The 25,801-nt window shown below is 44.5% G+C and overlaps 1 protein-coding gene across 1 annotated transcript in view; it reads left to right on the top strand.

The window, feature by feature from the left end:
• The window catches only part of prkcq (protein kinase C, theta), a 30,270-nt gene extending 4,824 nt beyond the window's left edge, over window positions 1-25,446 (top strand). Inside the window, exons 3-18 of the mRNA XM_083660027.1 lie at window positions 3,772-3,971; window positions 5,763-5,823; window positions 10,399-10,618; window positions 10,713-10,744; window positions 11,750-11,835; window positions 13,897-14,026; window positions 14,245-14,354; window positions 14,757-14,889; window positions 15,718-15,893; window positions 18,008-18,181; window positions 18,894-18,985; window positions 19,567-19,629; window positions 19,733-19,871; window positions 20,872-21,060; window positions 23,348-23,476; window positions 23,557-25,446. Coding sequence (XP_083516153.1) covers window positions 3,772-3,971; window positions 5,763-5,823; window positions 10,399-10,618; window positions 10,713-10,744; window positions 11,750-11,835; window positions 13,897-14,026; window positions 14,245-14,354; window positions 14,757-14,889; window positions 15,718-15,893; window positions 18,008-18,181; window positions 18,894-18,985; window positions 19,567-19,629; window positions 19,733-19,871; window positions 20,872-21,060; window positions 23,348-23,476; window positions 23,557-23,715 — 2,093 coding nt within the window. The 3' untranslated portion in view covers window positions 23,716-25,446. The remainder of the gene's footprint in view (window positions 1-3,771; window positions 3,972-5,762; window positions 5,824-10,398; window positions 10,619-10,712; window positions 10,745-11,749; window positions 11,836-13,896; window positions 14,027-14,244; window positions 14,355-14,756; window positions 14,890-15,717; window positions 15,894-18,007; window positions 18,182-18,893; window positions 18,986-19,566; window positions 19,630-19,732; window positions 19,872-20,871; window positions 21,061-23,347; window positions 23,477-23,556) is intronic.
• Window positions 25,447-25,801: the final 355 nt, after the last annotated feature.

Below are 25,801 nucleotides of genomic sequence, written 5' to 3'. Positions count from 1 at the left end.
GAGCAATAATGGACGACACTAGAAGTGGTTCTTCTGCTTGTGACTATCTTTATCCGCTGGTGAATATGAGTGCAGAGTGCTGCTAAAAACAGTGTGGCATTGAGAGGAAGGAGGAGGTGTCGTTTGTTTTCCTCCACTCTAACCACAAGGCCGGTCCTGCAGCGTCGCAGGGAGATACTCGAGTGTGTGTAGGAGCACTGAATTCAATCGATTGACTCTTTAGAAGGACTACGTCACTTTAGTTTCAGATGAAATCTTGACCTCAGCAACTAGTCTACGATACACCGAAAACGTAAAAATCAGCGTCATTATTCACACAATAGTATGGGTGATAGGGGTTTTTGGAGGCCGATAGATTGAAGCTGTTGATATTTTGTGAAGATAGTCAGTATCTGGTGGAAAGCCTCTGAAATGACATTTAGACACCCGCTCAGCTTCAGTGCTACAGAGCACACCCACTCAGCTTCAGTGCTACAGAGCACACCCGCTCAGCTTCAGTGCTACAGAGCACACCCACTCAGCTTCAGTGCTACAGAGCACACCCGCTCAGCTTCAGTGCTACAGAGCACACCCGCTCAGCTTCAGTGCTACAGAGCACACCCGCTCAGCTTCAGTGCTACAGAGCACACCCGCTCAGCTTCAGTGCTACAGAGCACACCCGCTCAGCTTCAGTGCTACAGAGCACACCCGCTCAGCTTCAGTGCTACAGAGCACACCCGCTCAGCTTCAGTGCTACAGAGCACACCCGCTCAGCTTCAGTGCTACAGAGCACACCCGCTCAGCTTCAGTGCTACAGAGCACACCCGCTCAGCTTCAGTGCTACAGAGCACACCCGCTCAGCTTCAGTGCTACAGAGCACACCCGCTCAGCTTCAGTGCCTTCAGTTGTTTGACTGACACGTTGCTCACCGGCTCCCTGCTGAGCTCGTATCATTAACAGCTGATGATGAGAAACGTCCGGCTAAATAAAAAAATCTAGCCGGCACTTTGGCTCACTGTAAGATGATGTGCAGCTGATTATATCCAGAAAAAGAAGGCATTTAGGGCTGCAACTAACAATTATCTTCATCGTAGATTCATCCGTTGATTTTCTCGATTAATCGATTAGTTGTTTGGCCTATAAAATGTTACAGAAAATGGTGAAAAATGTCGATCAGTCTTTCCCCAAGCCCAAGATGACATCCCCAAATGTAAATGTCAATAAATAAAAACATTCAAACCGATTAATCGATTATCAAAATAGTTTGCAATTCGTTTAATAGTTAACAAATAATCGATTTATCGTCGCAGCTCTAAAAGTGTTCCATTACTATGATTCTTACAGAAGTCAAAGTTGAGAGCGTTGAGGGTATTGCAGCATTACAGGTCCCATATTATTCCATTTGATGATTTTTATTTTATTTTATTTATTGAATGAATTTGAAGGCTCACAATGCTAGATCCTTATTGGCCGACAGCAGCCCCTCTCATTCAAAAGAGGTAAAACACGAGTGGAGGCTTTCCAGTTCAAATGCGGCAAACTGTCCTGATTGGACGGAAAAGATCCTTTACTGAGGGAGCCAATCAAGCAAGTCCGGTTTTTATGTGTTTTACTGGAGATAGTCAGAAACTGACTGGAACAAAGGATGGATTTTTAAAAGTCAAACAAACAGAATCGAGAAAAAAAAAATCTGGTAAAAAATCTGGTAAACTCTTTGCTCATGTATACAACCCCTTTAAACAGAGACATGAAAGCACACTCAAAGCTACGTTCACACAGCCATCCTTAGTGCTTGAATCTAATCTTTTCCCCCCTAAGTGACTCAGATCCGTCTTTTTCATGACTGTGTGAACAGTACAAGTCACATTGAAAGTGACTTTTTTTAAAGACGACCTGGGCTACTTTCAAATGTGGAAAAACATCAGATTTGAATCTGATGTTTTGGAATGTGAACAGACATCTGGCCCATATCTGACTTAATGCTTCAATGTGACTTTTACGCCATTCCAGAGCGACATTCGGCGGGAGGAGGGAGGACCAAGCAGGCAGATTGTGATTACAAACATGGAGGACAGCTGTGAGGGAGCTAATCAGGGGAGGGACAGTGAGGCGTTAGACCTTATATGTATTAGCAAGAAGTAGCAGCTATTGCTCCACAAAATGCCATCATTAAAATTTTGGCTCTCTTTTACCTCCTCCTCGCTATCATCTGCTCCTGTATTTGCTGGCTTCCACTGCACAATAACTTGTAAATGAAACCATGAACAACAGATGAAACAACATCGTCAGCGACCCCCATGTTTACTGCTGTCTTCTTCCGGCAGTGTGCTGCATGTGACGTTATAGTTGTTCTTCTGTGTATGCGGGTCACTTCAGGTCCGTGACCTGTTCACACTGGAGTCTGATATGGGCCACTTTTAAAAAGTCTGTGTGAACAGCCACACACAAAAAATCAGATGTGAGCAACAAGTCAGATTCAAACACTAAGGGTGGCTGTGTGAACGTAGCCTGTCAACTCTGTTTACTCTTTTTTTATACTGTCTTTTTTTTACAGAGAATTCACACAGGAACTGAGAGACCATGACACCTCTCGCTCTGAATAAGACAGCTAGGAAACTTTCTTGCGTGAAAATGATGCGTGCGTCTGGGGAGAAACAGACATATTTTCCTCTCTGGGCGGTTGAATCAGTAAACACAGCAGCTAAGCAGGGCAGGGCCGGTGGGCAGACATTACAAGCCGATGTTGGAGACAGATGCAGATCTCTCTGGGAGCAGAAAGAGCTTAGCAGGCTTTAGGCAGGATGGCATGTGGCAGTTATGTAAGTGGATATATGGGGTGTTATTATGGGATTTTATTGCAGGAAAGAAATGCATATGTCATTGATCAATGCCATTAAGAAGATTTCCGGGCCATGTGACGAGATAAAAAATCTCTTAGCACTATGATACATAATCATAAAGAGTGACTGGACTGTATAGGACTCGCTGTGGGGGGAAATACAGTTCCAGCTGAATGTTTAACTTTTTAATTTTATTCTTCCATAAATATCTAATTCTGTGCTCTTGAATATATTTAATAAGGTGAATAGTTTTTCCCATGTCTGCGTGTTTAACACGTTATGTCCATATGTAAATGTAGACCTGATAATGTGAATATGATGCACATTTTGCACATCATGAGATGTAAATTCCCATATTTGTTTTCTTCATAGTTCCATATTCTCACTCATTTGTATACATTGCATATCCTCTATCACAATATATTTATTATTTCTCACTCATTTAATACGTGGCTATTTATTTCTTTTTTTGTATTGCATATTTTCATGTCATGACATTTTGCACAGGCTCATAATGCTGTATTTTGCTAATATTTTTCATACTTCTCATGCATTTCTTTTAATATTACCATGCCAGTGGAATTTTAGATTGTTAAAGGAGAACTTCACTGAAAAAATAATGCAGATTTATTTTGCACACGATCTCACACATACTATCTGAAAACTTTCAACAGTTTTGCAGACATTCATTTAGTTTGACAGTTATTGAGAGTTGATTTGAGTTCAGTTGTGGACCAGTGATGTCATTCATGCACAAATGACATCACTGGTCCACTCCACAACTTAACTCAACTCAACTCTCAAACTAAATGAATGCCTGCAAATCTGTTTACAGTTTTTGTATATGTGTGACATCATGTGCAAAAATAAATCAGCATTATTTTTGGGTGAAGTTCTCCTTTAAGCTTTACAGTTTCATCTGACAGTGTGTCCCCTCTGTTTCCCTGCCAAGACAAGGGCCAGGTGTACAAGCAGAAGAAGCCCACCATGTACCCTCCGTGGAGCAGCACGTTCGACGCCCACGTGCACCGCGGCCGGGTCATGCACGTGATGGTGAAGGACCGCACGGCCGAGCTCAAGTCTGAGGCCACCGTGGCCCTGGACACCCTGGCCTCCCGCTGCAAAAAGGAAAACGGCAAGCTGGAGATCTGGGTGAGTGTCAACCCAATCGCCAGACGCCAGAATAAAATGTCGACATTGTACATTGCAATCCACGGATATGTAAAATCTCAATGTAAATTTGAAACAAAATGCCGGCCTGTTTACCTTTTTAAAATGTGGCATTTTACGTTTCTACAAATCTACAATCTCAAACTAAATTTGAAACAAAACGGCGGTTAATTTGAAGACCTCGCTGCCTTTCCAACGTTAAACGCAAATAAAACAACTTTTAACAACTTTGATTATGTTTAGGCGAGTACAAGTTTGGTTATGCTTGGGCAAGTAAAACCAATTGGTTATGGTTAGTTTTATGTTCTGGGTTAGGCTTAAATAACAAAAACGTTATGTGACTTAGAGTTGAAATGTAGACTTTGGAAAACACTGTGACCATGACTGGGACTTGAACACACGGCCCTCTGGTGTGAAAGGTTTACGCCCTCCATCCACCCCGCCCTCAACACCTTTACTGGCCACCGCACTATTTCTATACCAGACTCTATGACATGTTTATACACATAGAGTTGAAAAAAACAAAAGACTCCAAGGCACTCTCCTTTAAAAAAGTTAAAATGCCTTTATTTACATGGCAATGTCATATTAGACTTTACAAATCAACTTTGACGCGTTTCGGCATCTAGCCTTCTTCAGGAAGTGAATAATCAAGCAGATCTCCTGCCCCACCCGGTCTTTATGTAGAGGTGTTGAGCCAATGGGAGACTGCCACAGAAGGTGCTGTTGGTTAGAGGGTGTACAAATACACAAATTCCAATAGATGGCAGCATTCTGGCCTACATTATGTCAAAAACATACAAACACTACACAAACAACACAATGGTTTTGGGCCAACAATGTTGAGCAGAAACTGAATAAATAAAACAACCACATGAATAAATCACAATAGTAATACATTTACATCCTGACGATGTTTACAAATCAAAACATAATCAATGTTTACAAAAAAACAGTGAAATCTAGGTCCTCATTAAGGCCTGGGTGTTTAGTGGCCTGTAGTTTGTCAATCCAAAAGGTTTCACGTTGGTTCAGTTTCCTTTGCCTGTCACCTTTGCGGATAGACGATGGGATGTGGTCAATGCCAAAAGCCTGTAATGTAGATGGATTGCTGTTGTGGAACTCCAGATAATGTCTAGCTATAGGGTATTTTAAATTCCCTGTACGAATCGCATAATCATGCTCTGCTAGTCTGTCCTGTAACCGTCTTTTGGTTCTTCCAATGTAAAACACTTTGCAAATAGGGCATTCTAGCCTGTAAATAACAAAGGAGGTTTTACAATTGATGAAGTGATTGATTGTGAATTTGTTCTGAGATGTAAAATCTACAAATGTCTTGGTCTGTATGACATTTTTGCAGCGGTTACAGTGGCCACATTTGTAGGAGCCATGTTTATACACATGTCTAGAAACATGATATGCAATGTCTTTTTGGTTCAGAAACATGATATTCTACATATCCGTGGATTGCAGAATCATACAATGCCTATGTTTTATTCTGGCGACCATGCTGTGAGTGTGAGTGTGTGTGTGTGTGTGTATGTGTGTGTGTGTGTGTGTGTGTGTGTGTGTGTGTGTGTGTTTATGACATCAGCCACATTCTTCCCCTTTCATTCTTCATGTTTTTCTGATGAATTCACTCCCGTCCATTCATTCATTCCAGAGAATCGCTAAAATGTTGCCTTTGTTTGTTTCCCTCTTTCTTTCTTTCTTTCTTTCTTTCTTTCTTTCTTTCTTTCTTTCTTTCTTTCTTTCTTTCTTTCTTTCTATCAGCTGGAGCTGAAGCCACAGGGCCGCCTGCTGATGGAGGCCAAATATTATCTAGAGAAAAGCGGTGAGTGGTTCAAGGCCGTCATGTTAAAGGGACAGTTCACCCCAAAATAATAAACAAGTTTTTCCTCACACCTGTAGTGCTATTTATCCATAGATCGTGTTGGTGTGAGTTACAGAGTTTTGGAGATATCTGCCATAGAGATGTATGCCTTCTCTCTTGTGGTGCTCAAAGCGGCAAAAAAAATACATTTGAAAACCTCAACAGCAATGTCTCTTTCCACTCATCATGACCCGGTTACTCAAGATGAGCCACAGACCTTGTTGCGAGCAGTTTCATGTATAGGAACTATTTTCTTTCAATGGAACTACACCCGCTAGCTGATAGCTAGCTGCTGCTAACTGAACTAGCTGCTGCTAACTAAACCGAACTACAGCTCTGGAGTTGAACAAAGAGAGAACAGCGCTGCAGTCATTATGCTGCAGTGGAATAATGAGTGGAACAAGCTATAAGCTTCGGGTCGTATCAATTTAAGTTTGGCACAAATGATGGCATGCATTGAAACAGCGATCAATATAAAATAGTTTGGCTGAGTAATACTGTGCTGCGGTCACAGGTGTGTGTAGAGTATCTAACAACGGCTCCCAGCCAATCACAATAAAGAACTGGAACTATTCGTTTCATAATATAACACACAGGGCTTTTGAGGCAGAAAGCAGTGGTTACATTTTCTCAAACTGAAAATAAGGGTTTGGAGCCTCTTGTCATCAGCTGGTTAGAAGGACTGCAAATGTGGGGGGCACCGTGGCGCAGTGGTAAGCGCCGTCGCCTCACAGCTACAAGATCCTGGGTTCGATTCCCACCTGGGACGTTGTGAGCGCTGAAGGAGTGCGTGCCTGTCCACATGTCCCCGAGTGCCCACCGCCCAGGTGGGGTCGTCAAAAGGGCATTTCTGTGTGGAGTTTGCATGTTCTCCCCGTGCCCCGTGGGGATTTCCTTCATATAGGAACCCCATACCAAAACATACAATATCCTGGTCGCTGATGTGGTGCCTCCTCTGGTCGTTCGGGGCGCCTGTTAGGAGGGAGGGGAACTCGTTGGAATAGCGTGAACCTCCCACGTGCTATGTCCTACCGGTGAAGCTTCCCCTGTCAGGTGAAAAGAAGCGGCTGGCTACTGCCCATGTCTCGGAGGAAGCATGGAGCCAGTTTCGGCTCTGGGAGAGTCAAACTCTCAGAGCAGAGGGTGGAGCAGCAACCAGGATAAATAAATTAAAATTAGCACTAATGGGGGATAAAAATGGGATAAAAAAAAAATCTGGGGGAAAAATATATTGGGGGGGGGGGGGGGACTGCAAATGTGTTTTGTAGTATGGCGTTCACTGGTGCTTTGCTGACAGCAACACCATGCCAAGACGACCTGGAAGAAGCCCTCTCATGTATCTGTATTACTGTATATATATACATATATATAGACTTGTCAATTATAAGAGGCTGCTGCCCACAACAACAGGTGGCATAGCACTTGGCACACGTGTCCATTTGCTCGGTAGATGTCCTCCTCTGACACACACAAACACACTCACAGCAGCAGAGGACATGTAGCAACTAATATAATAACTGGCAGATAATAGTAATAATAATAATAATAATAATTTCACAATATAATAATAATAATTGTAATAATAACGTAATAACGAGCAGATTATGCATTATCAGTTGTTACTGGACATGCATCAGCTGATGGGAATGCTTTTAATAAACAAATGCCTGTCAAGTATTTACAGATGAAAATGTGGCTTGCCTCATGTGGGTTAGGGCTTTATCATTGTCTCTGTTAAAGGTTAAAAAATGTTTTTAATGAATGAATGAAAGGAAATTAAAATATGGTTAAATTAATATAGCCGATGTAGCCAGGTTTAGTTTGGAGCTCTTGTCAGTGAGAGTGATTCTTTTATTTTTATTTTCCCCGCGCCCCTCTCCCACCCCTCTTTCTTTTTTTAGCTTTAGTTTACACAGTCGCCCAGCACTTTCACACCTTTGAGAAAAATAGCCTCTGGTATTTCAAACAGTATGCACGTTATATTTCTTGTAAATCTTATCGATCTCTTACACCGAGTTCTCATTTTCTCACACTTGAGACAATGCCGGGGCCTGTTATCACTCAACATAGTGTGTATGCTGACTGTTACAGTAGCATGGAGCAAACAATCTTACCAGGGACAATACTTTAAAGCAGGCAGATTGTCTGCCTGCTCAGTGTGTTATAGTTGCCTTGTGCAGCTTTAATGGGAATGATGGCCAATGGACCAATCTCCTCCAAACTTAATTGCTACCTTTGACTTGTCATGTTCATATCTGTGTGCACTGCCTGTCTGTCTGTGTGCACTGCCTGTCTGTCTGTGTGCACTGCCTGTCTGTCTGTGTGCACTGCCTGTCTGTCTGTGTGCACTGCCTGTCTGTCTGTGTGCACTGCCTGTCTGTCTGTGTGCACTGCCTGTCTGTCTGTGTGTACTGCCTGTCTGTCTGTGTGCACTGCCTGTCTGTCTGTCTGTCTGTGTGCACTGCCTGTCTGTCTGTGTGTACTGCCTGTCTGTCTGTGTGCACTGCCTGTCTGTCTGTGTGCACTGCCTGTCTGTGTGCACTGCCTGTCTCTCTGTGTGCACTGCCTGTCTGTCTGTCTGTCTGTCTGTCTGTGTGCACTGCCTGTCTGTCTGTGTGCACTGCCTGTCTGTCTGTGTGTACTGCCTGTCTGTCTGTGTGCACTGCCTGTCTGTCTGTGTGCACTGCCTGTCTGTCTGTGTGTACTGCCTGTCTGTCTGTGTGCACTGCCTGTCTGTCTTTCTGTGTGCACTGCCTGCCTGTCTGTCTGTGTGCACTGCCTGTCTGTCTGTGTGCACTGCCTGTCTGTCTGTCTGTGTGCACTGCCTGTCTGTCTGTGTGTACTGCCTGTCTGTCTGTGTGCACTGCCTGTCTGTCTGTCTGTGTGCACTGCCTGTCTGTCTGTGTGTACTGCCTGTCTGTCTGTGTGCACTGCCTGTCTGTCTGTCTGTGTGCACTGCCTGTCTGTCTGTGTGCACTGTCTGTCTGTCTGTGTGCACTGCCTGTCTGTCTGTGTGTACTGCCTGTCTGTCTGTGTGCACTGCCTGTCTGTCTGTCTGTCTGTCTGTCTGTCTGTCTGTGTGCACTGCCTGTCTGTCTGTGTGCACTGCCTGTCTGTCTGTGTGCACTGCCTGTCTGTGTGCACTGCCTGTCTCTCTGTGTGCATTGCCTGTCTGTCTGTGTGCACTGCCTGTCTGTCTGTCTGTGTGCACTGCCTGTCTGTCTGTGTGCACTGCCTGTCTGTCTGTGTGCACTGCCTGTCTGTGTGCACTGCCTGTCTCTCTGTGTGCATTGCCTGTCTGTCTGTGTGTACTGCCTGTCTGTCTGTGTGTACTGCCTGTCTGTCTGTGTGCACTGCCTGTCTGTCTGTGTGCACTGCCTGTCTGTCTGTGTGTACTGCCTGTCTGTCTGTGTGCACTGCCTGTCTGTCTGTCTGTCTGTCTGTCTGTCTGTCTGTCTGTCTGTCTGTGTGTACTGCCTGTCTGTCTGTGTGCACTGCCTGTCTGTCTGTGTGTACTGCCTGTCTGTCTGTGTGCACTGCCTGTCTGTCTGTGTGCACTGCCTGTCTGTCTGTCTGTCTGTCTGTCTGTGTGTACTGCCTGTCTGTCTGTGTGCACTGCCTGTCTGTCTGTGTGCACTGCCTCTCTGTCTGTGTGTACTGCCTGTCTGTCTGTGTGCACTGCCTGTCTGTCTGTCTGTGTGCACTGCCTGTCTGTCTGTGTGCACTGCCTGTCTGTCTGTGTGCACTGCCTGTCTGTCTGTCTGTGTGCACTGCCTGTCTGTCTGTGTGTACTGCCTGTCTGTCTGTGTGCACTGCCTGTCTGTCTGTCTGTGTGCACTGCCTGTCTGTCTGTGTGTACTGCCTGTCTGTCTGTGTGCACTGCCTGTCTGTCTGTGTGTACTGCCTGTCTGTCTGTGTGCACTGCCTGTCTGTCTGTGTGCACTGCCTGTCTGTCTGTGTGCACTGCCTGTCTGTCTGTCTGTCTGTGTGCACTGCCTGTCTGTCTGTGTGCACTGCCTGTCTGTCTGTGTGCACTGCCTGTCTGTGTGCACTGCCTGTCTCTCTGTGTGCATTGCCTGTCTGTCTGTGTGCACTGCCTGTCTGTCTGTGTGCACTGCCTGTCTGTCTGTGTGCACTGCCTGTCTGTCTTTGACTTGTCATGTTCATATCTGTGTGCACTGCCTGTCTGTCTGTGTGCACTGCCTGTCTGTGTGCACTGCCTGTCTGTCTGTGTGCACTGCCTGTCTGTCTTTGACTTGTCATGTTCATACAGTATCTGTGTGCACTGCCTGTCTGTCTGTCTTTGACTTGTCATGTTCATATCTGTGTGCACTGCCTGTCTGTCTGTGTGCACTGCCTGTCTGTCTGTGTGCACTGCCTGTCTGTCTTTGACTTGTCATGTTCATACAGTATCTGTGTGCACTGCCTGTCTGTCTTTGACTTGTCATGTTCATACAGTATCTGTGTGCACTGCCTGTCTGTCTTTGACTTGTCATGTTCATATCTGTGTGCACTGCCTGCCTGTCTGTCTGTCAGATGCTCCGGGTCAGAGTGGTCCGGGTCAGAGTGATCCGGGTCAGAGTGAGGGGGATGTGGAGTCCGAGAAGGAGAGAGAGGGTCTGTTCGCCCTGTCTGCCCTCCATCAGCGACGCGGCGCCATCAAACAGGCCAAAATTCACGTGGTCAAGTGTCACGAATTCAGTGCCACCTTCTTCCCCCAGCCCACCTTCTGCTCCGTTTGCAAGGAGTTTGTCTGGTACGAACACCCGCTCTCCTCATATGAGTCATTTATAGATGTTTGGTTGACCACTCCCCTTATCTGTTTTTCTTGTGGTTTTTCTCCACCACAGGGGTCTTAACAAGCAGGGCTACCAATGCAGACGTGAGTGGCATTTTTCTTCTTCTTCTTCTTCACTGTCTCTGTATTGCCAAGGCTGCATCACAGCATGCTACTAGGGCTGGGCGATATGGACCCAAAATCAGGATAATCAGCATATCTCTCTATTTTTAGGCACTATATATATATATCATCATAATCAGCATATCTCTCTATATCTTTAGGCACTATATATATATATATATATATATTTTTTTTTTTATACGAAGTGGGCTAAATGTTCAGCCACGTGTGATATCAAGCACTTTTCTTAAAATAGGGCTATACGATATTGACAAAATCAAATATCACAAATACCTTGATATCAATATTGTGACAATATTGTAGGGATGACTATGGTGCTTTCACAAAATATTTATACAATGAGATTTTGTGATAAATCATCATCAGTAATGTGAATATACTCGGGGCGTCCCGGTGACTCACCTGGTAGAAAGAAATCGCAAGTGACCCTAACAATCTTCGCTAGTTTTAAATTGTGTGTGGTGTAAAGAAAAAGAAAAAAAAATCAAGTGACCCTATTTGAATTCCAGGCGACCCCACTTAGGGTCACGACCCTAAGGTTGGGAACCACTGGCTTAGTCCCTCACGTTGCTGACCCGGGTTCGAGTCCAACCCGTGGTCCTTTGCCACGTCATCCCCTCTCTCTCCCCACCTTTCCTGTCTATCCACTGTCCTATCAATAAAGGCAAAAATGCCCCAAAAATCATTTAAAAAAGTAATGTGGATATAATGACTAAGCGGTTAAAGGCAAATCATAGAACAGCTAGAACAGTCTGGTAAGTTCAAGAAGTCACTTCACTGTAATGCAGCCTTTAAAACCAGGAAAAGACAACACTTACAGTAGGCCATATCACGATATTACGATATTCCAAATCTAAGATGATATCTAGTCTCATATCACGATATGGATATAATAATGATATGCCCAGGCCTACATGATACACCTCTTCTCTTCTTTTCTCATCCCGTCATCTTCTCTCCACCCAGAGTGCAATGCAGCCATCCACAAAAAATGCATCGACAAAGTTATCGCCACATGTGCAGGTTCAGCAGTCAACAGCAAAGAAACAATGGTGAGTTTTGTCAGTTGTTCCAGAAATAGAAATCTCGCCCTTAATCTGGTTTTGAGACTCTTACACACATATGTATGTCACATCCGATGCCGTATAACAATGGGTGGATTGTTCAGAGCAGAGGTGATCTCTGAGGTGGCTGATGTGTAAAGGAGATTTGTAAATGTGTGGTTACAATGCTTACTAATCAAATAACCTCATGCAGGAGTATCTTATCGTTACATGACATTCTCATCGCGGCTCCCTCCTGCCTGCTTCATCTTCTCGCCCTTGTTTCACTTCCTCCTCAGCCGCGTGCCTGCCGTTTTCATATGCATGAGAACAATAGAAAATGCCAAATGTTGTGGTCCATATAGCATAGAGAGGTTCCGCCCACTCATGTTTTTGCCATAACTTTTTTGGCATGATACTGTACGTTTAGGGACATTTAGTGGGGATCAGCCCCTAATCAGAACGTGACATGCATACATGCTAAATCCCCCACTACACTGGATAACACAATTAGTATTTTTCTATATATTTTCATTTACAACAATAATACTTTTAAATAATTACTACTAAGTAACATGAGTTTTTACACCACAAAATATGTATTAAAAATGAAAAATGTAATATAATTCTTGAGAAGTTGTGAGATCAGCAGTTTCAGAAATACTCACACCTTAAGCGACTTTGACCGCACGGCATGGCTGGTGATGATGACCAGCCCCCCCCTCCTTCCCCATATCTGATGTTTGATGTGAACATGAACTGAAGCTGCTGGCCTCTATCTGCCTTGCATTGCACTGTTGCCAAATAATTGGCTGAATGGGTAATTGCATGAATAAGCTACAGGTGTTCCTAAAGGTGCTTTCCCACCTGGTTCTTGTCTCTCTCTCTCTCTCTCTCTCTCTCTCTCTCTCTCTCTCTCTCTCTCTCTCTCTCTCTCTCTCTCTCTCTCTCTTTCTTTCTCTCTCTCTCTCTCTCTCTCTCTCTCTCTCAAGAATTAGGTAGAATGGGTGGAGCCATCTATCTCATAGAAATTAATAGTAAAAACGCTTTCAATGACTATGACAATTATAATGTATAATGTATGTTACAGGGACACAGTGCAACTAGTGCCTGATGCTTTGCTACCATAGTTGCCATGTCTGCTAATTATAAGTAAATCTGGGCCTGTTCCCCCCCCCCAGAAGGTTGCTTAAAAATATTCATAGTCTCAGGTTTTTGGGCTTGTTTTCAAAATGTCCTTCTGCTTTTGAAGTTTTTATTTTTATTTCTAGACCCCCGTATATCAGTTTAAATAGAAGCTATCAAACACCACCACCTGCTGTCCAGTTCTGTTAACTGCACAACTGTTTGTTTCTCCTCTCCTCTACCGTATCAACTAGTCAACTATTCAGCTATCTGACACTGGAAGATACCACCAACAAAATGGCCAAATGGGCTGTCTCAATCAATCAAATTAAATACATTTTCAATTTCTCACAATTGCTTTCACTCTGTATATAATTCAGTAATAGATTTTGTGCGTGCGTGCGTACGTGCGTGTGTGTGTGTGTGTGTGTCTTTAAAAGAAGGAATGTGGTTGCTTGTTTTGGCCTTCATGTGCAGTTATCCAGAGTTTCAGGCTTCTCTTGAAAGCGGGTTTGCTGTTTCTCTCCCGAGATCTGGCAACCCTGCTTGCTGTGCGAAACCTGTGTAGCAGGGTTGAGTTCAGCCCCGACAACACGTAGCAAACTATTTATTTAAACAGAAACGGCAGTACCTATCTGTTGGATCCACTGTGCACACTGCCTCTGTAAACGGCAGGGTTTATATACACATCGCTGCTGATTTGGTAACCCCTCTGACACCCCCAGCAAACAGGAGACAAAGTACCTCACAGCCTGTTGCACACCGTTTCTAGTCTATGGTTTCGAGGAACATGACGTTCAACCCGGAAACCATAGCACACGGTGTACACAGTTTTGCAGATTGAACACACCCCTGGTCTGCCATGATAAGTTGTGTGTTACAGTATGTAGGCTATCTGTAGGCTTCTGTGCATTCAGGTGAGAGTGTGTTCACTGTGTGTTGCAGATCACCAAGGAGCGCTTCAAGATCGACATGCCTCACAGGTTTAAAATTTACAACTACAAAAGTCCCACCTTCTGTGAACACTGTGGGACTCTGCTGTGGGGGCTGGCCAAGCAGGGGCTCAAATGTGAGGGTGAGAGCCCTCGGTTACATCAGCACACATTATAATATCATTTTGTAACGTAAATGTATGTCAGAAACTTCACAGTACATGCTGAATACGTTTTCTACCATGTAATCAGTGCACAACTGTTCTCTATACTTAATACTGTAATTCATTGCTGCATCATTCATAACATTATGGTTTTAGCGGCATGTCCAGAGTGGTCGTCTTGTGTTTTCTGTTTTCAGAATGCAGTATGAATGTCCACCACAAATGCCAGAACAAAGTGGCCAACCTCTGTGGGGTCAACCAAAAACTGATGGCCGAAGCACTAGCTGGCATCGAGAGCCAACAGCAGGTCAGGCAAACAAAAAACAAACAAAGTTCTGGGCTATCTTCTCATTTAGAAAAAATACTATTGTTACTATTGTGAAAATGTACAATTAAAGGTTCCCTCGTCTTGAAGTCAATGGGTTGTTTGGATGGGGATTTTGGTTAGATGGCTGAAATATGTGGTAAAGAAAATGTTATGAAACTGAGACCGATTGCGATTTTTCCCAATCGCATTAACGCTTCAAAAATCATAAAAGTGTTTTTCTAATCTTTTATGAAGGTTATCTTGCTGAACACAAAGGTCTCAGTTTCATAAAGTTTTGTTAACCACAGACCTTATTTCAGGCATCTAACCACAATCCTACAAAAATACTTTGTCCCTGCGGCACTCTATCGGTCTGACTCTGGTAATACCTCCCCCCTATAGGCCAGAAGCACCAGCAGAGACCCTGACATCATTGGTCGAGAGGGGCCAGTAGGCGTGGGTCAGGCAGGAGTGGTGCGAGCTCCATCGGAGTTAGTGATGGGTTTGCCCGCTACAGCAACTCCTGCACGCAAAGGTAAGTGACAACACATGTGTGTATATTGCCAACTCCAACAGGTCTGAAATCTTCTCAAGTCTATTATTTCTTCTTCATAGGCCTTTAAAGGGATAGTTCGGATTTTTTATTTTTTGATCTGGGGTTGTATGAGGTACCTGCCAACAGTCAGTGTACTACATGCAGTAGAATGCATCCAGCGTGGTCCCAGTTTGGAGAAATGGAGAAAAGACAGCAAGTAGAGCTGTCTGCTGAATGTGAATGGGGTCACGAGCAAAAACATGTAAAAAACACGAAAAATATATTTATGCTTCCATTCTGCTCACCTGGCATAATCCAAGTCTCCACAAGCCCTGAGAAGCCAAGTTGACTTGAAAAGATGTCATTTACACCCTGTCAGTTTTTAGTTGAAATCAGCACTGGAGCCAGGTGCTCAAGCTATGAGAAGAAGGAAGTGAGGGTCCAGCTGCACATGGCCATGTCTGAGCTAAAAACAGCATGTAAATGACATATTTTCATGTCACCTTAGCATCTCAGGGCTTGTAGAGACTTGGATTACGCCAGGTGAGCAGTAGGCTATGGAAGCATTTTATGTTTTTCTTCTGTTGTTTCTTATGTTTTTGCTCGTGACCCCATTCACACTTGACAGCTTGGCTGACGCGGCTGGTCTCCATTTCTCCAAACTGGGACCGCGCTGGCTGCATTCTACTGCATGTAGTACACTGATTGTCGACAAGTACCTCATCCGCACATCAAAAAAAATCCGAACTATTCCTTTAATATTGCATCCCTCTTGCTTTCCCGTTCCCATTCCTTCACCCCTCGCCTGACCTATCTCTGCCTCCCCAGAGGTGCAGGGTATATCATGGGACGGTCCAGCGGATGTGAGCGGGCCGGTCACGGAGGAGGAGAAGGAGGAAGAGGAGGAGCCCCTGTACGCTGTGCCCAAGAAGGAACACCAGCACAAGTTCACCATCGACAACTTCACCCTGCACAAGATGCTCGGCAAAGGCAGCTTTGGCAAGGTGCTGGAGGAGATCAGGTCAAACAATCCTGGGGAAATTGGGTGATTGCAGCAGCAAAGAGTAGGGAAAAGAGGAACTAACGATAGAACAATTGAAACTTAAACTTGTACTTGCTAGACTTATGCTCCATTCCATTTGCATTGGGAACTAGGAATATCGCAGGTGAGTGACGTCACACCCGAGTTGTCGGCATTCCATTTAAACAGTTGGGAAACCAGCTAGGGTTAGCTCTAGCCAGGCTAGCCATTGTTAGCAATAACTGTTGATAACGCATTTCGCAGGTATTTTGCACATGCAAACACTGTAGCAATCAGAATCAGCTTTATAGGACGAATCAGCGTGATATCACAATAACAACAAATCCCCCAGAAATGCGGTAGCCTGCAGCAGTTAAGTAGTATGAGTTGTGCCAAACAAAAACTATACATGACATCGCTTATATTTTGGCATTCTGAGCAGAATTAGCTCAAGAGTTTGATGTATAATATATGCATGTCGTGTTAAAGTTGTGTGAACTGTCGCAGGAATCCACAGATATGTAGAATAATAATTTCTGACAATACGTTGGCATATATCACATTTCTAGATGCATGAATATTGACGTTATACACATCATAGAGTCTAACGACTGTCTCAGGTTGAAGTACGTCACTGGCGCTTAAAAATGAAGGGTGGGATTGGCGGAGGTGTAGTTTTTACTGGTTACCGGTTTTAACCCAAACCCAAACCATAACCCTACATGTATGTGTGGTGCCACTCTAACCGTAACCCTACATGTATATGTGGTGCCACTCTACTACCAGGATACATTTCCTAAGCCCACATTTATTTTGCTCTTCCTTTTTTTGGTGTTTGACCTAGTATATTTCTTCTACTCTCTTTTATTTTTACTTCTAGTTTGTACACTGTATGATCCTCTCCATATGAGAGTGCTGACATTGAGAAGATTGAGCCAGATCCTTCCAAATGCCTATTTGCGTTTGTAGTCCTCTAATTTAACCAAGTCGCTTTGTCACTTTGTTACCTAAACCTAACCAAGTCACTTTGTTACCTAAACCTAACCAAGTCACTCTGTTACCTAAACCTAACCAAGTCACTTTGTTACCTAAACCTAAACAAGCCACTTTGTTACCTAAACCTAACCAAGTCACTTTGTTACCTAAACCTAAACAAGTCACTTTGTTACCTAAACCTAACCAAGTCACTTTGTTGCCTAAACCTAACCAAGTCACTTTGTTACCTAAACCTAAACAAGTCACTTTGTTGCCTAAACCTAACCAAGTCACTTTGTTGCCTAAACCTAACCAAGTCACTTTGTTGCCTAAACCTAACCAAGTCACTTTGTTGCCTAAACCTAACCAAGTCACTCTGTTGCCTAAACCTAACCAAGTCACTTTGTTGCCTAAACCTAACCAAGTCACTTTGTTGCCTAAACCTAACCAAGTCACTTTGTTGCCTAAACCTAACCAAGTCACTTTGTTGCCTAAACCTAACCAAGTCACTCTGTTGCCTAAACCTAACCAAGTCACTTTGTTACCTAAACCTAACCAAGTCACTTTGTTACCTAAACCTAACCAAGTCACTTTGTTGCCTAAACCTAACCAAGTCACTTTGTTACCTAAACCTAACCAAGTCACTTTGTTACCTAAACCTAACCAAGTCACTTTGTTGCCTAAACCTAACCAAGTCACTTTGTTACCTAAACCTAACCAAGTCACTCTGTTGCCTAAACCTAACCAAGTCACTTTGTTACCTAAACCTAACCAAGTCACTTTGTTGCCTAAACCTAACCAAGTCACTTTGTTGCCTAAACCTAACCAAAGTTGTCTTATTTGCATTTAACGTTGGAAAGGCAGCAAGGTTTTCAAATTAACTGCTGTTCTGTTTAAAATTTACGTTGAGCTTGTGGACATAAAATAACACATTTTAGAAATGTAAGTTTGTCACTGTTTTGTTTCAGATTTACATTGATATTGTACCGGTTTTCAGACACGTAAAATGCCAACGTTTTATTCTGGCGACTGGGTTGCTTAATTTTCTTAATGCTCTGTGGATGTTTGTATAGTTGTCCAGCTTCTGCAGCAGTGGTCATGATGTTCCCGCTGTGTTTGCAGGTGTTTCTAGCGGAGCTGAAAAGCACCGGACAGTTCTTCGCGGTGAAGGCTCTGAAGAAGGACGTGGTCCTGATGGACGATGACGTGGAGTGCACCATGGTTGAGAGGAGGGTCCTTTCTTTAGCCTGGGAACATCCCTTCCTCACACACCTTCACTGCACCTTCCAGACCAAGGTAATAACACCCAGACATAGGCGCAATCCAAATGTTTGGACCTCCCTGCGCTTGCAGACTCTTAGCTGACTTTGTGGGCACTTTCCCGGGAAGTCTGCGAATGCTGACAGCTCCAAATCCACACTTCATCCAGACATCATCACTGATGACATCATCACTGATGACATCACATCATTAACTAATTAGCCTAATTAAAAGATCTGGCTCCGTCAGGTCACCCGCACGGGCGCCCTTTACACACCCTGAAGGTTTCAGCCCGATCGCACATAAAACGGCATAGCTGTGGCCGAACACAGAACTTGAAACAAAGTCCACATACTCAATTGTATATATATATATAGATAGATAGATAGATAGATGTGTAAAACAGTGACTTTATTAAAACATGACATCATGTAGGCCAGAAATAGAATTCAACCTCATTATGACAGAAATTATGTAGAAGTACAGGCCATAGAGGTAAGCAAAATGCATTTTATTATAGTCTTTAGGCCATAGCAGCTTATTTATATTTTTATATTAAATTTATATATTTATTTCACACTTGACATGATGACATTGAACACGTCACGATACGTACGACTGAAGTCTATGAGGGCTCAGTCCACAAGTCAGGAGGTTGGGCATTTGGATTGGGCAAGACACATCCACACACTCCGTACACCTTCATCAGGCAGTTCTCTCACCTATCTTTGTCTTGTTGTTTTCCCAGGAGAACCTGTTCTTTGTGATGGAGTATCTGAACGGAGGCGACCTCATGTTCCACATCCAGAGCTGCCACAAGTTTGACGTGCACAGATCCATGTATGTCAGTCCAAAGACACGTCACATGTTGGCTGAATACACGCCTCCATTTTGTGTCACCCTCCTTTACACCTTTAGGAGAGACCAGGCGGGAGGCGGCAAGCTCGGGCCTATGCGGAAGTGATTAAAGCTGTAGTTCCTCGAATGGCCACTTGAGGCTGGTTCCAAAATGGAGTCATTCTCCGTTCATCCCCATGTTAAAATGCCCGACTTTACAACAGGATTAAACATGTTTACATCCTGGTTCAAAACACGGTTTTGGTCTATATAGCTAATTTCACCTATAGCTAATTTGAATTTTTCTATAACTCACCCGTTTAGAGTAAAATAGATGATAGAAAAGACTGTGTTTTGGGCATGATTGACAGGTCGCCTGTTTAGTGATCTCGCAGCTTGCCGATCACAGACCATAGGTGGCACTGTGGAAAACCCCTGATCTCGCACGAGCTGTGGAAGAACCAACATGACATTGGCTAAAACGCCAAACTAGAGTCCACAAACTAATGGGTGACGTCACACTGACTCTGTCCATTTTGTATATGGTGTAAGACGCCATATCTCCTCTTTGTGTCTTCTTGCAGGTTCTACGCAGCGGAGATCGTCTGTGGGCTCCAATTCCTGCACTCTAAAGGAATCGTATACAGGTAGGTTCTTAGGTTCTCAGCCTAGACCGGATCTCGCACTGGAAGAGATTATACAGTACACAAAACACCACCACCACCACCACCACCTTCTGTTTCTCTGCAGAGATCTGAAGCTGGATAACGTGCTGCTGGACTCTGAGGGCCATATAAAGATAGCAGACTTTGGCATGTGTAAGGAGAACATGCAGGAGGACTCGCGGACCTCCACCTTCTGTGGGACCCCTGACTACATCGCCCCCGAGGTGAACACACACAATAGGACATGTTTGCATTGGAGATGCCATTGTAAATTATGGTCAGGTATGGGGCTGATATTGGCCTTTTATTAAAAGTGAGATGTGGCCCAGCCATTGTCCAGGGTTCCCATGGGTCCTTGAAAGTTTGTGGATTTGGGGGGGGGGGGTATATCGTTTTCCCAACCCAGTTTCAATGAAAGCACACGTCATTTCCGATCACTCGCACGGAAGCTTGACCAAAATACTTTGGAAAGATGACTGAAGATCGCTGTTATGCAGCAGAGCGGATATATAGGCTACGTTATACAGTTTATGCATAATACACATTAATTCCCCCCCCCTTCTGATTTTATCCCATTTTCTCCCCAATTGTCCTTCACCAATTATTCCCCCTGCTGCTCCACCCTCTGCCGATCTGGGGAGAGCCGTAGACTAGCACCATGCTTCCTCCGAGACATGAGCTGTAGCCAGCCGCTTCTTTGCACCTGACAGCGGGAGCGTCACCGGTAGGACGTAGTACGTGGGAGGATCACGCTATTCCAACCAGTTCCCAACTAGCGGTTCAGCTGTCATAGAAATATGGAAGATCCTGACGCCTCCTCCACATATTTTAAAGCTTAATTTGCCATCTACAGACAGTTTACCTTACACAAATAAGCTAACTCTTTCAATGGGGTAAGGTTTCTTGACCCGTACTCACTGTCAGGATGGGTCTAGGATCCAATACATCGCCAAATGCAAACAATGCAGTTTGATTGATTACATATTTTTGTAGGATTGATCAACACTACACTGGTTATCTATGGGGAAACCTTAAACTGAATTGATTCCAAGGCTGAGCTGGGCACTGTGTGTGTGTGTGTGTGTGTGTGTGTGTGTGTGTGTGTGTGTGTGTGTGTGTGTGTGTGTGTGTGTGTGTGTGTGTGTGTGTGTGTGTGTGTGTGTGTGTGTGTGTGTGTGTGTGTATCGGTGTCTGTGTGTGTCTGTGTGCGTGTGCACGTGTTAGATCCTGCTGGGTCAGAAGTACAACAGCTCAGTGGACTGGTGGTCGTTTGGAGTGCTGCTGTACGAGATGCTGATCGGTCAGTCTCCGTTCCACGGCAACGACGAGGAGCAACTGTTCCAGTCCATACGCACCGATGACCCCTGTTACCCCCGCTGGCTGCCCAAAGACGCCAGAGACATCCTGGTCAAGGTCAGAGGCTGTGTGTGTGTGTGTGTGTGTGTGTGTGTGTGTGTGTGTGTGTGTGTGTGTGTGTGTGTGTGTGTGTGTGTGTGTGTGTGTGTGTGTGTGTGTGTGTGTGTGTGTGTGTGTGTGTGTGTGTGTGTGTGTGTGTGTGTGTGTGTGTGTGTGTGTGTGTGTGAGACGTCACCCATTGGTTTGTGGACTCCCATTTTGAGTCGAGGTTGGCATTTTGACTGTCGCCTTCTTGGTTATTTAGAGGCAGTCTAAATAGGCAGTCTCACACAGTTAGTGTGAGACACACAACTGTGTTACTGTGTGTGTCACACTGTGTGTCTCACACAGTTAGTGTGAGACACACAACTGTGTTACTGTGTGTGTCACACAGTTAGTGTGAGACACACAACTGTGTTACTGTGTGTGTCACACAGTTAGTGTGAGACACACAACTGTGTTACTGTGTGTGTCACACAGTTAGTGTGAGACACACAACTGTGTTACTGTGTGTGTCACACAGTTAGTGTGAGACACACAACTGTGTTACTGTGTGTGTCACACAGTTAGTGTGAGACACACAACTGTGTTACTGTGTGTGTCACACAGTTAGTGTGAGACACACAACTGTGTGAGACTGGGGGCGGTTTCACAAAGATAGACTTTGACTATGGCTTAGATATAACAGTCAGACTTCAAACAGATGTCTAAACTCCTCCGTTGCACAAAGCAGTTTAGTTCTTATTTAAGCAGGACTAGCCTATCTGGTACAATGAATTCTAGGTAAATTAAGACTCTTTTCAAAGTAGAAAACATGGTCGACCGAGTAGCCTAACTGCATCCAACTGCTCTGTTTACTCTAGCAGAAATGTTGGTCTTTTGGATTAATTCAACAGATACAAGTACTTTTTACTTGGAACATTCAGTCAAGAGTGCAAACAAAAGAAAAAGATATGGGGGGAAATTGCAGCGAGAGTAACCCGGTTGACAGGAGCATCAACGATGTTACCGTCCTCATAGGCTATCATAAAATGATTAGCTAGCTAGCTAACTACCATACCAAAACCATGGTCACAAGGTAAACCTTTTTTCTTTTGACTGATGTCATCAAAACAATCACTAGAGACTTTATTGGCTTAATGTTAGCTGTGTTCCCCTCTTGGCTCTCTCCCTCTTGACTTGGTGGGCTGCTGTCAACACCATGGTCACATGGGTCTCAAGGCTTTTGCACACCAAGCCCGTTTCTGAAATTGTCACATGTTTAAAAATAAACACGACCTCATGTTGTGTCAATCACGTTTGAAGCATAACATCCTAGAAAACTTGACGGTGCAGGAAGGGGAAACACAGTGTGTATGGAGTACAAATCCCCTCTCATGTGCACAGGTGGTGGAAATCCTTGAAAATCCTTGAATTTTAATGTGGCGTTTTAAAGGTTTTAAAGGTGCTTGGATTTTGAATAAAGTGCTTGAAACTTCTTGAAATTAGCCTGCGGCAGGCTAATAACGAATCCATTTTCAGGAGGGATTGGGGTGATACAATATGGTAGGACGGCGATTTGTCCCATATTGCGAATAGAGCGACGAATATGATAATAAAACACATCAGACTCAGTGTGCAAGGTTTCTGTGCGTAACGATTTTTATCAGATAACAAACTGGATGGAAAAACTGACTGTGTATGCAAAGACATTTAAGGCCTCAGTTAGCCTGGGGGTAAGGTGACTACACACAGCACTGTCATGAGTCAGGTGGAATGGAAAGGACGGAAAGATGATGTGCTTCATCACATGGCCTCTAGAGGGCGTCCGTGGCTGTAGCATGTTTGCAACACATGAGTCAGAGGGTCGAACAAACCCCGTGGCGCAATGAAAGTGAGGGCCACCGCACACCGGCTGAGGTGGGATCCCGGTGGCCACTGTGGGCTTGTACAGGATCTGTGTTTGTTTTGGCTTAAAATGAGTCCATCTTTATTTTGATGAAATTGTCTAACTTGCATTAGACTAATCTATGAGCAAAATGAAGACTGACCTACTGTAACACTACAGACCAGACTCAAATATCTTTGTGAAACCAAACCAGCCCCACGGGTTTCCCACAGACCCACCCGACAGAAACACATTAAGATATTGAAAGTCACAAGATGAATGTTTCATTCTTTTGATTGTTAAATTGTTAAATTAAAAGAGTGATTTGTCACACTGCTCGTTCCTGGGAAAAGTCATGATATTACTGTAATCCTGCACTGCCTGTATGTCATGTACTATATGTAACCTGGGCTCTGATATACTTGTCTGCTCTGCTAGCTGTTTGTGAGGGAGCCTGAGCAGAGGTTAGGCGTGAAGGGTAACATCAGGCATCACACCTTCTTCCACGGCACCGACTGGAACGCGCTGGAGCAACGGCAGGTGGAGCCTCCCTACAGGCCGACTGTGGTAAGTACAGTCACAAGCTGATAGTCATTTTCGATGCAAACATATTTCACGTTTTCACATTCTCTCCTCCGGCCTCTCAGAAATCGGCCAGTGACTGCAGTAACTTTGACAAGGAGTTCCTCAACGAGAAGCCCAGGCTGTCCTGTGCTGACCGGACCCTCATCAACAGCGTTGACCAGACCATGTTCAAAAACTTCTCCTTCGTTAACCCAGGCATCGCCCGCAACCCGGCACCCTGACCGCTCCACAGACCACCTGCCGCCTACCAGCAAGCCGCTCACAACCAGCACTTACTACAATGCAGAGACAATAGACCGTGAATGTCACAAAGCTCACCTGTAACATATTCTCAACTTAACCATAACCAATAACCACTAAGCTCAGTGAAAGAGGTAGATGCATCATATTTCAGCCCGTTCTCACTCGTCCAAACTCATACTAGAGCTCCGCTTTGTCTCGCGTCTTGTGCGTTTGAGGTAATGCGCCCCGGGACTTTGTGCGTTTTATGGAACACACCACAGGCGGACCGTTAAAAAGCACTCTGCACCTGTGGGTTCAGGCAAAGGTCAAGTGCCGTTGGGCTCTTTGTACAGGCCGAGTCGGGGAGAGGGGACCCTCTCTCTCCCTGGTCTTGGGTTTGGGGCTTGAAGACCCCTGGGTCTCGCCTGGGGTCTCAGAGGGGTCTCCGGAGACCCCAGGGTCTCTGACCCACCTACCCAATGCTTAAACCTAACCCTAAGACCAGAATTCCTAACCCTAACACCACCTACGCAAAGCCTAACCCTAACACCACCTACCTAATGCCTAACCCTAAGACCACCTACCCATTGCCTAAGCCTAAGACCACCTACCCAATGCCTAACCCTAACACCACCCTAAGACCACCTACCCAATGCCTAACCCTAAGACCACCTACCCAATGCCTATCCCTAACACCACCTACCCAATGCCTAACCCTAAGACCACCTACCCAATGCCTAACCCTAAGACCACCTACCTAATGCCTAACCCTAAGACCTCCTACCCAATGCCTAACCCTAAGATCACCTACCCAATGCCTAACCCTAAGACCACCTACCCATTGCCTAACCCTAAGACCACCTACCCATTGCCTAAACCCAAACTGTGGCGTCCCAGGGCGTAATTTGACCGCTGCGTGACCCCACATTGCCGGTTTAACGGACCGCCCATGGTACGTTCCATAATATGCACCACTGTACTGGGGGTAACACGCGGAGCGCGTTACCTCCAACGCACAAGGTACCAGGGCGTGTTACCTCCAACGCACAAGGTACCAGGGCGTGTTACCTCAAACGCATAAGGTACCAGGGTGCGTTACCTCAAATGCACAAGGCGCCTGACAAAGCGGGGCTCTGGTACGAGTTCGGAGTGAGAACGCGTTGCATATTTTCATCACATTCACAGAGACGTCACCTCTCTCATTAACTCATTATTAGAAGCAGATACTGCATAATCATCAGACACACACCAGGAAATGATATTCAGTCATGTCAAGTTCCCCCATAAGGTATTCAACCCAAAGGCCAAAGCTGTGATGTCAACCTTAGTCTTTGTTCCACTGGCCAGCCACCATTTGTGTGTGTGTGTGTGTGTGTGTGTGTGTGTGTGTGTGTGTGTGTGTGTGTGTGTGTGTCCTTGGTATTCCAGTACGCAGTGCACCCATGTCTGTTAGCTCCATTTGGATCCGATTGCCATTGTCCTAGAGTTGAAGTTGTATAGTTGATAGAAAGCCAAAATGTTGTATAAGTAAATGTTGTCCACATATCTACAGATCTGTTGATGTGTAGCAGAGGTAAATTACAGGGTTTTTGTTTACGTCTTTTCCTTTTGCACCTCAGGAGCTTTGTGATTGATGTCATGATTTGGATCAGGTACTTAGATCCTGCATATGCTACTGTAGTCTTTATTGTGAATCGTGTACAATGAAATCAGATTTTTTTTATACCGCTGTCTGTCTGTCTGTGTGTGTCTGTTTAAGTGAGCTTTGTATATATAAACGTTCTTAACAAAACCTTATTCTAGTGGCAAATGAAGAAGTTGGCCTAATGGATAAGGTGTCTCATTTAAGATGAGGAGACTGAGGGTTCGAGTCCCTTCGTGGTCTGCTTTCTACTTAAGCAATTCTAGATGTTTCTATACAAGCCAGCAGGCATTACAACTGTGATTGGTGTTTATTAGAAACTGAAATTCATTACTTCATTAGTACTTTTTGAAAGTAGTTTTAGTTTGACAAGCAATTCTTTTTTTTTAATTGTGTAGTTTAACTAGGCTACTACTTTTCATTGTGGTGTAGTAGTTTGGTAA

This window comes from Poromitra crassiceps (genome assembly GCF_964638095.1).
Source record: "Poromitra crassiceps genome assembly, chromosome: 2".
Lineage (NCBI taxonomy): Eukaryota > Metazoa > Chordata > Actinopteri > Beryciformes > Melamphaidae > Poromitra > Poromitra crassiceps.
Note: the sequence above shows the minus strand (reverse complement) of the source record. Positions and strands in the feature narration are given on the sequence as shown.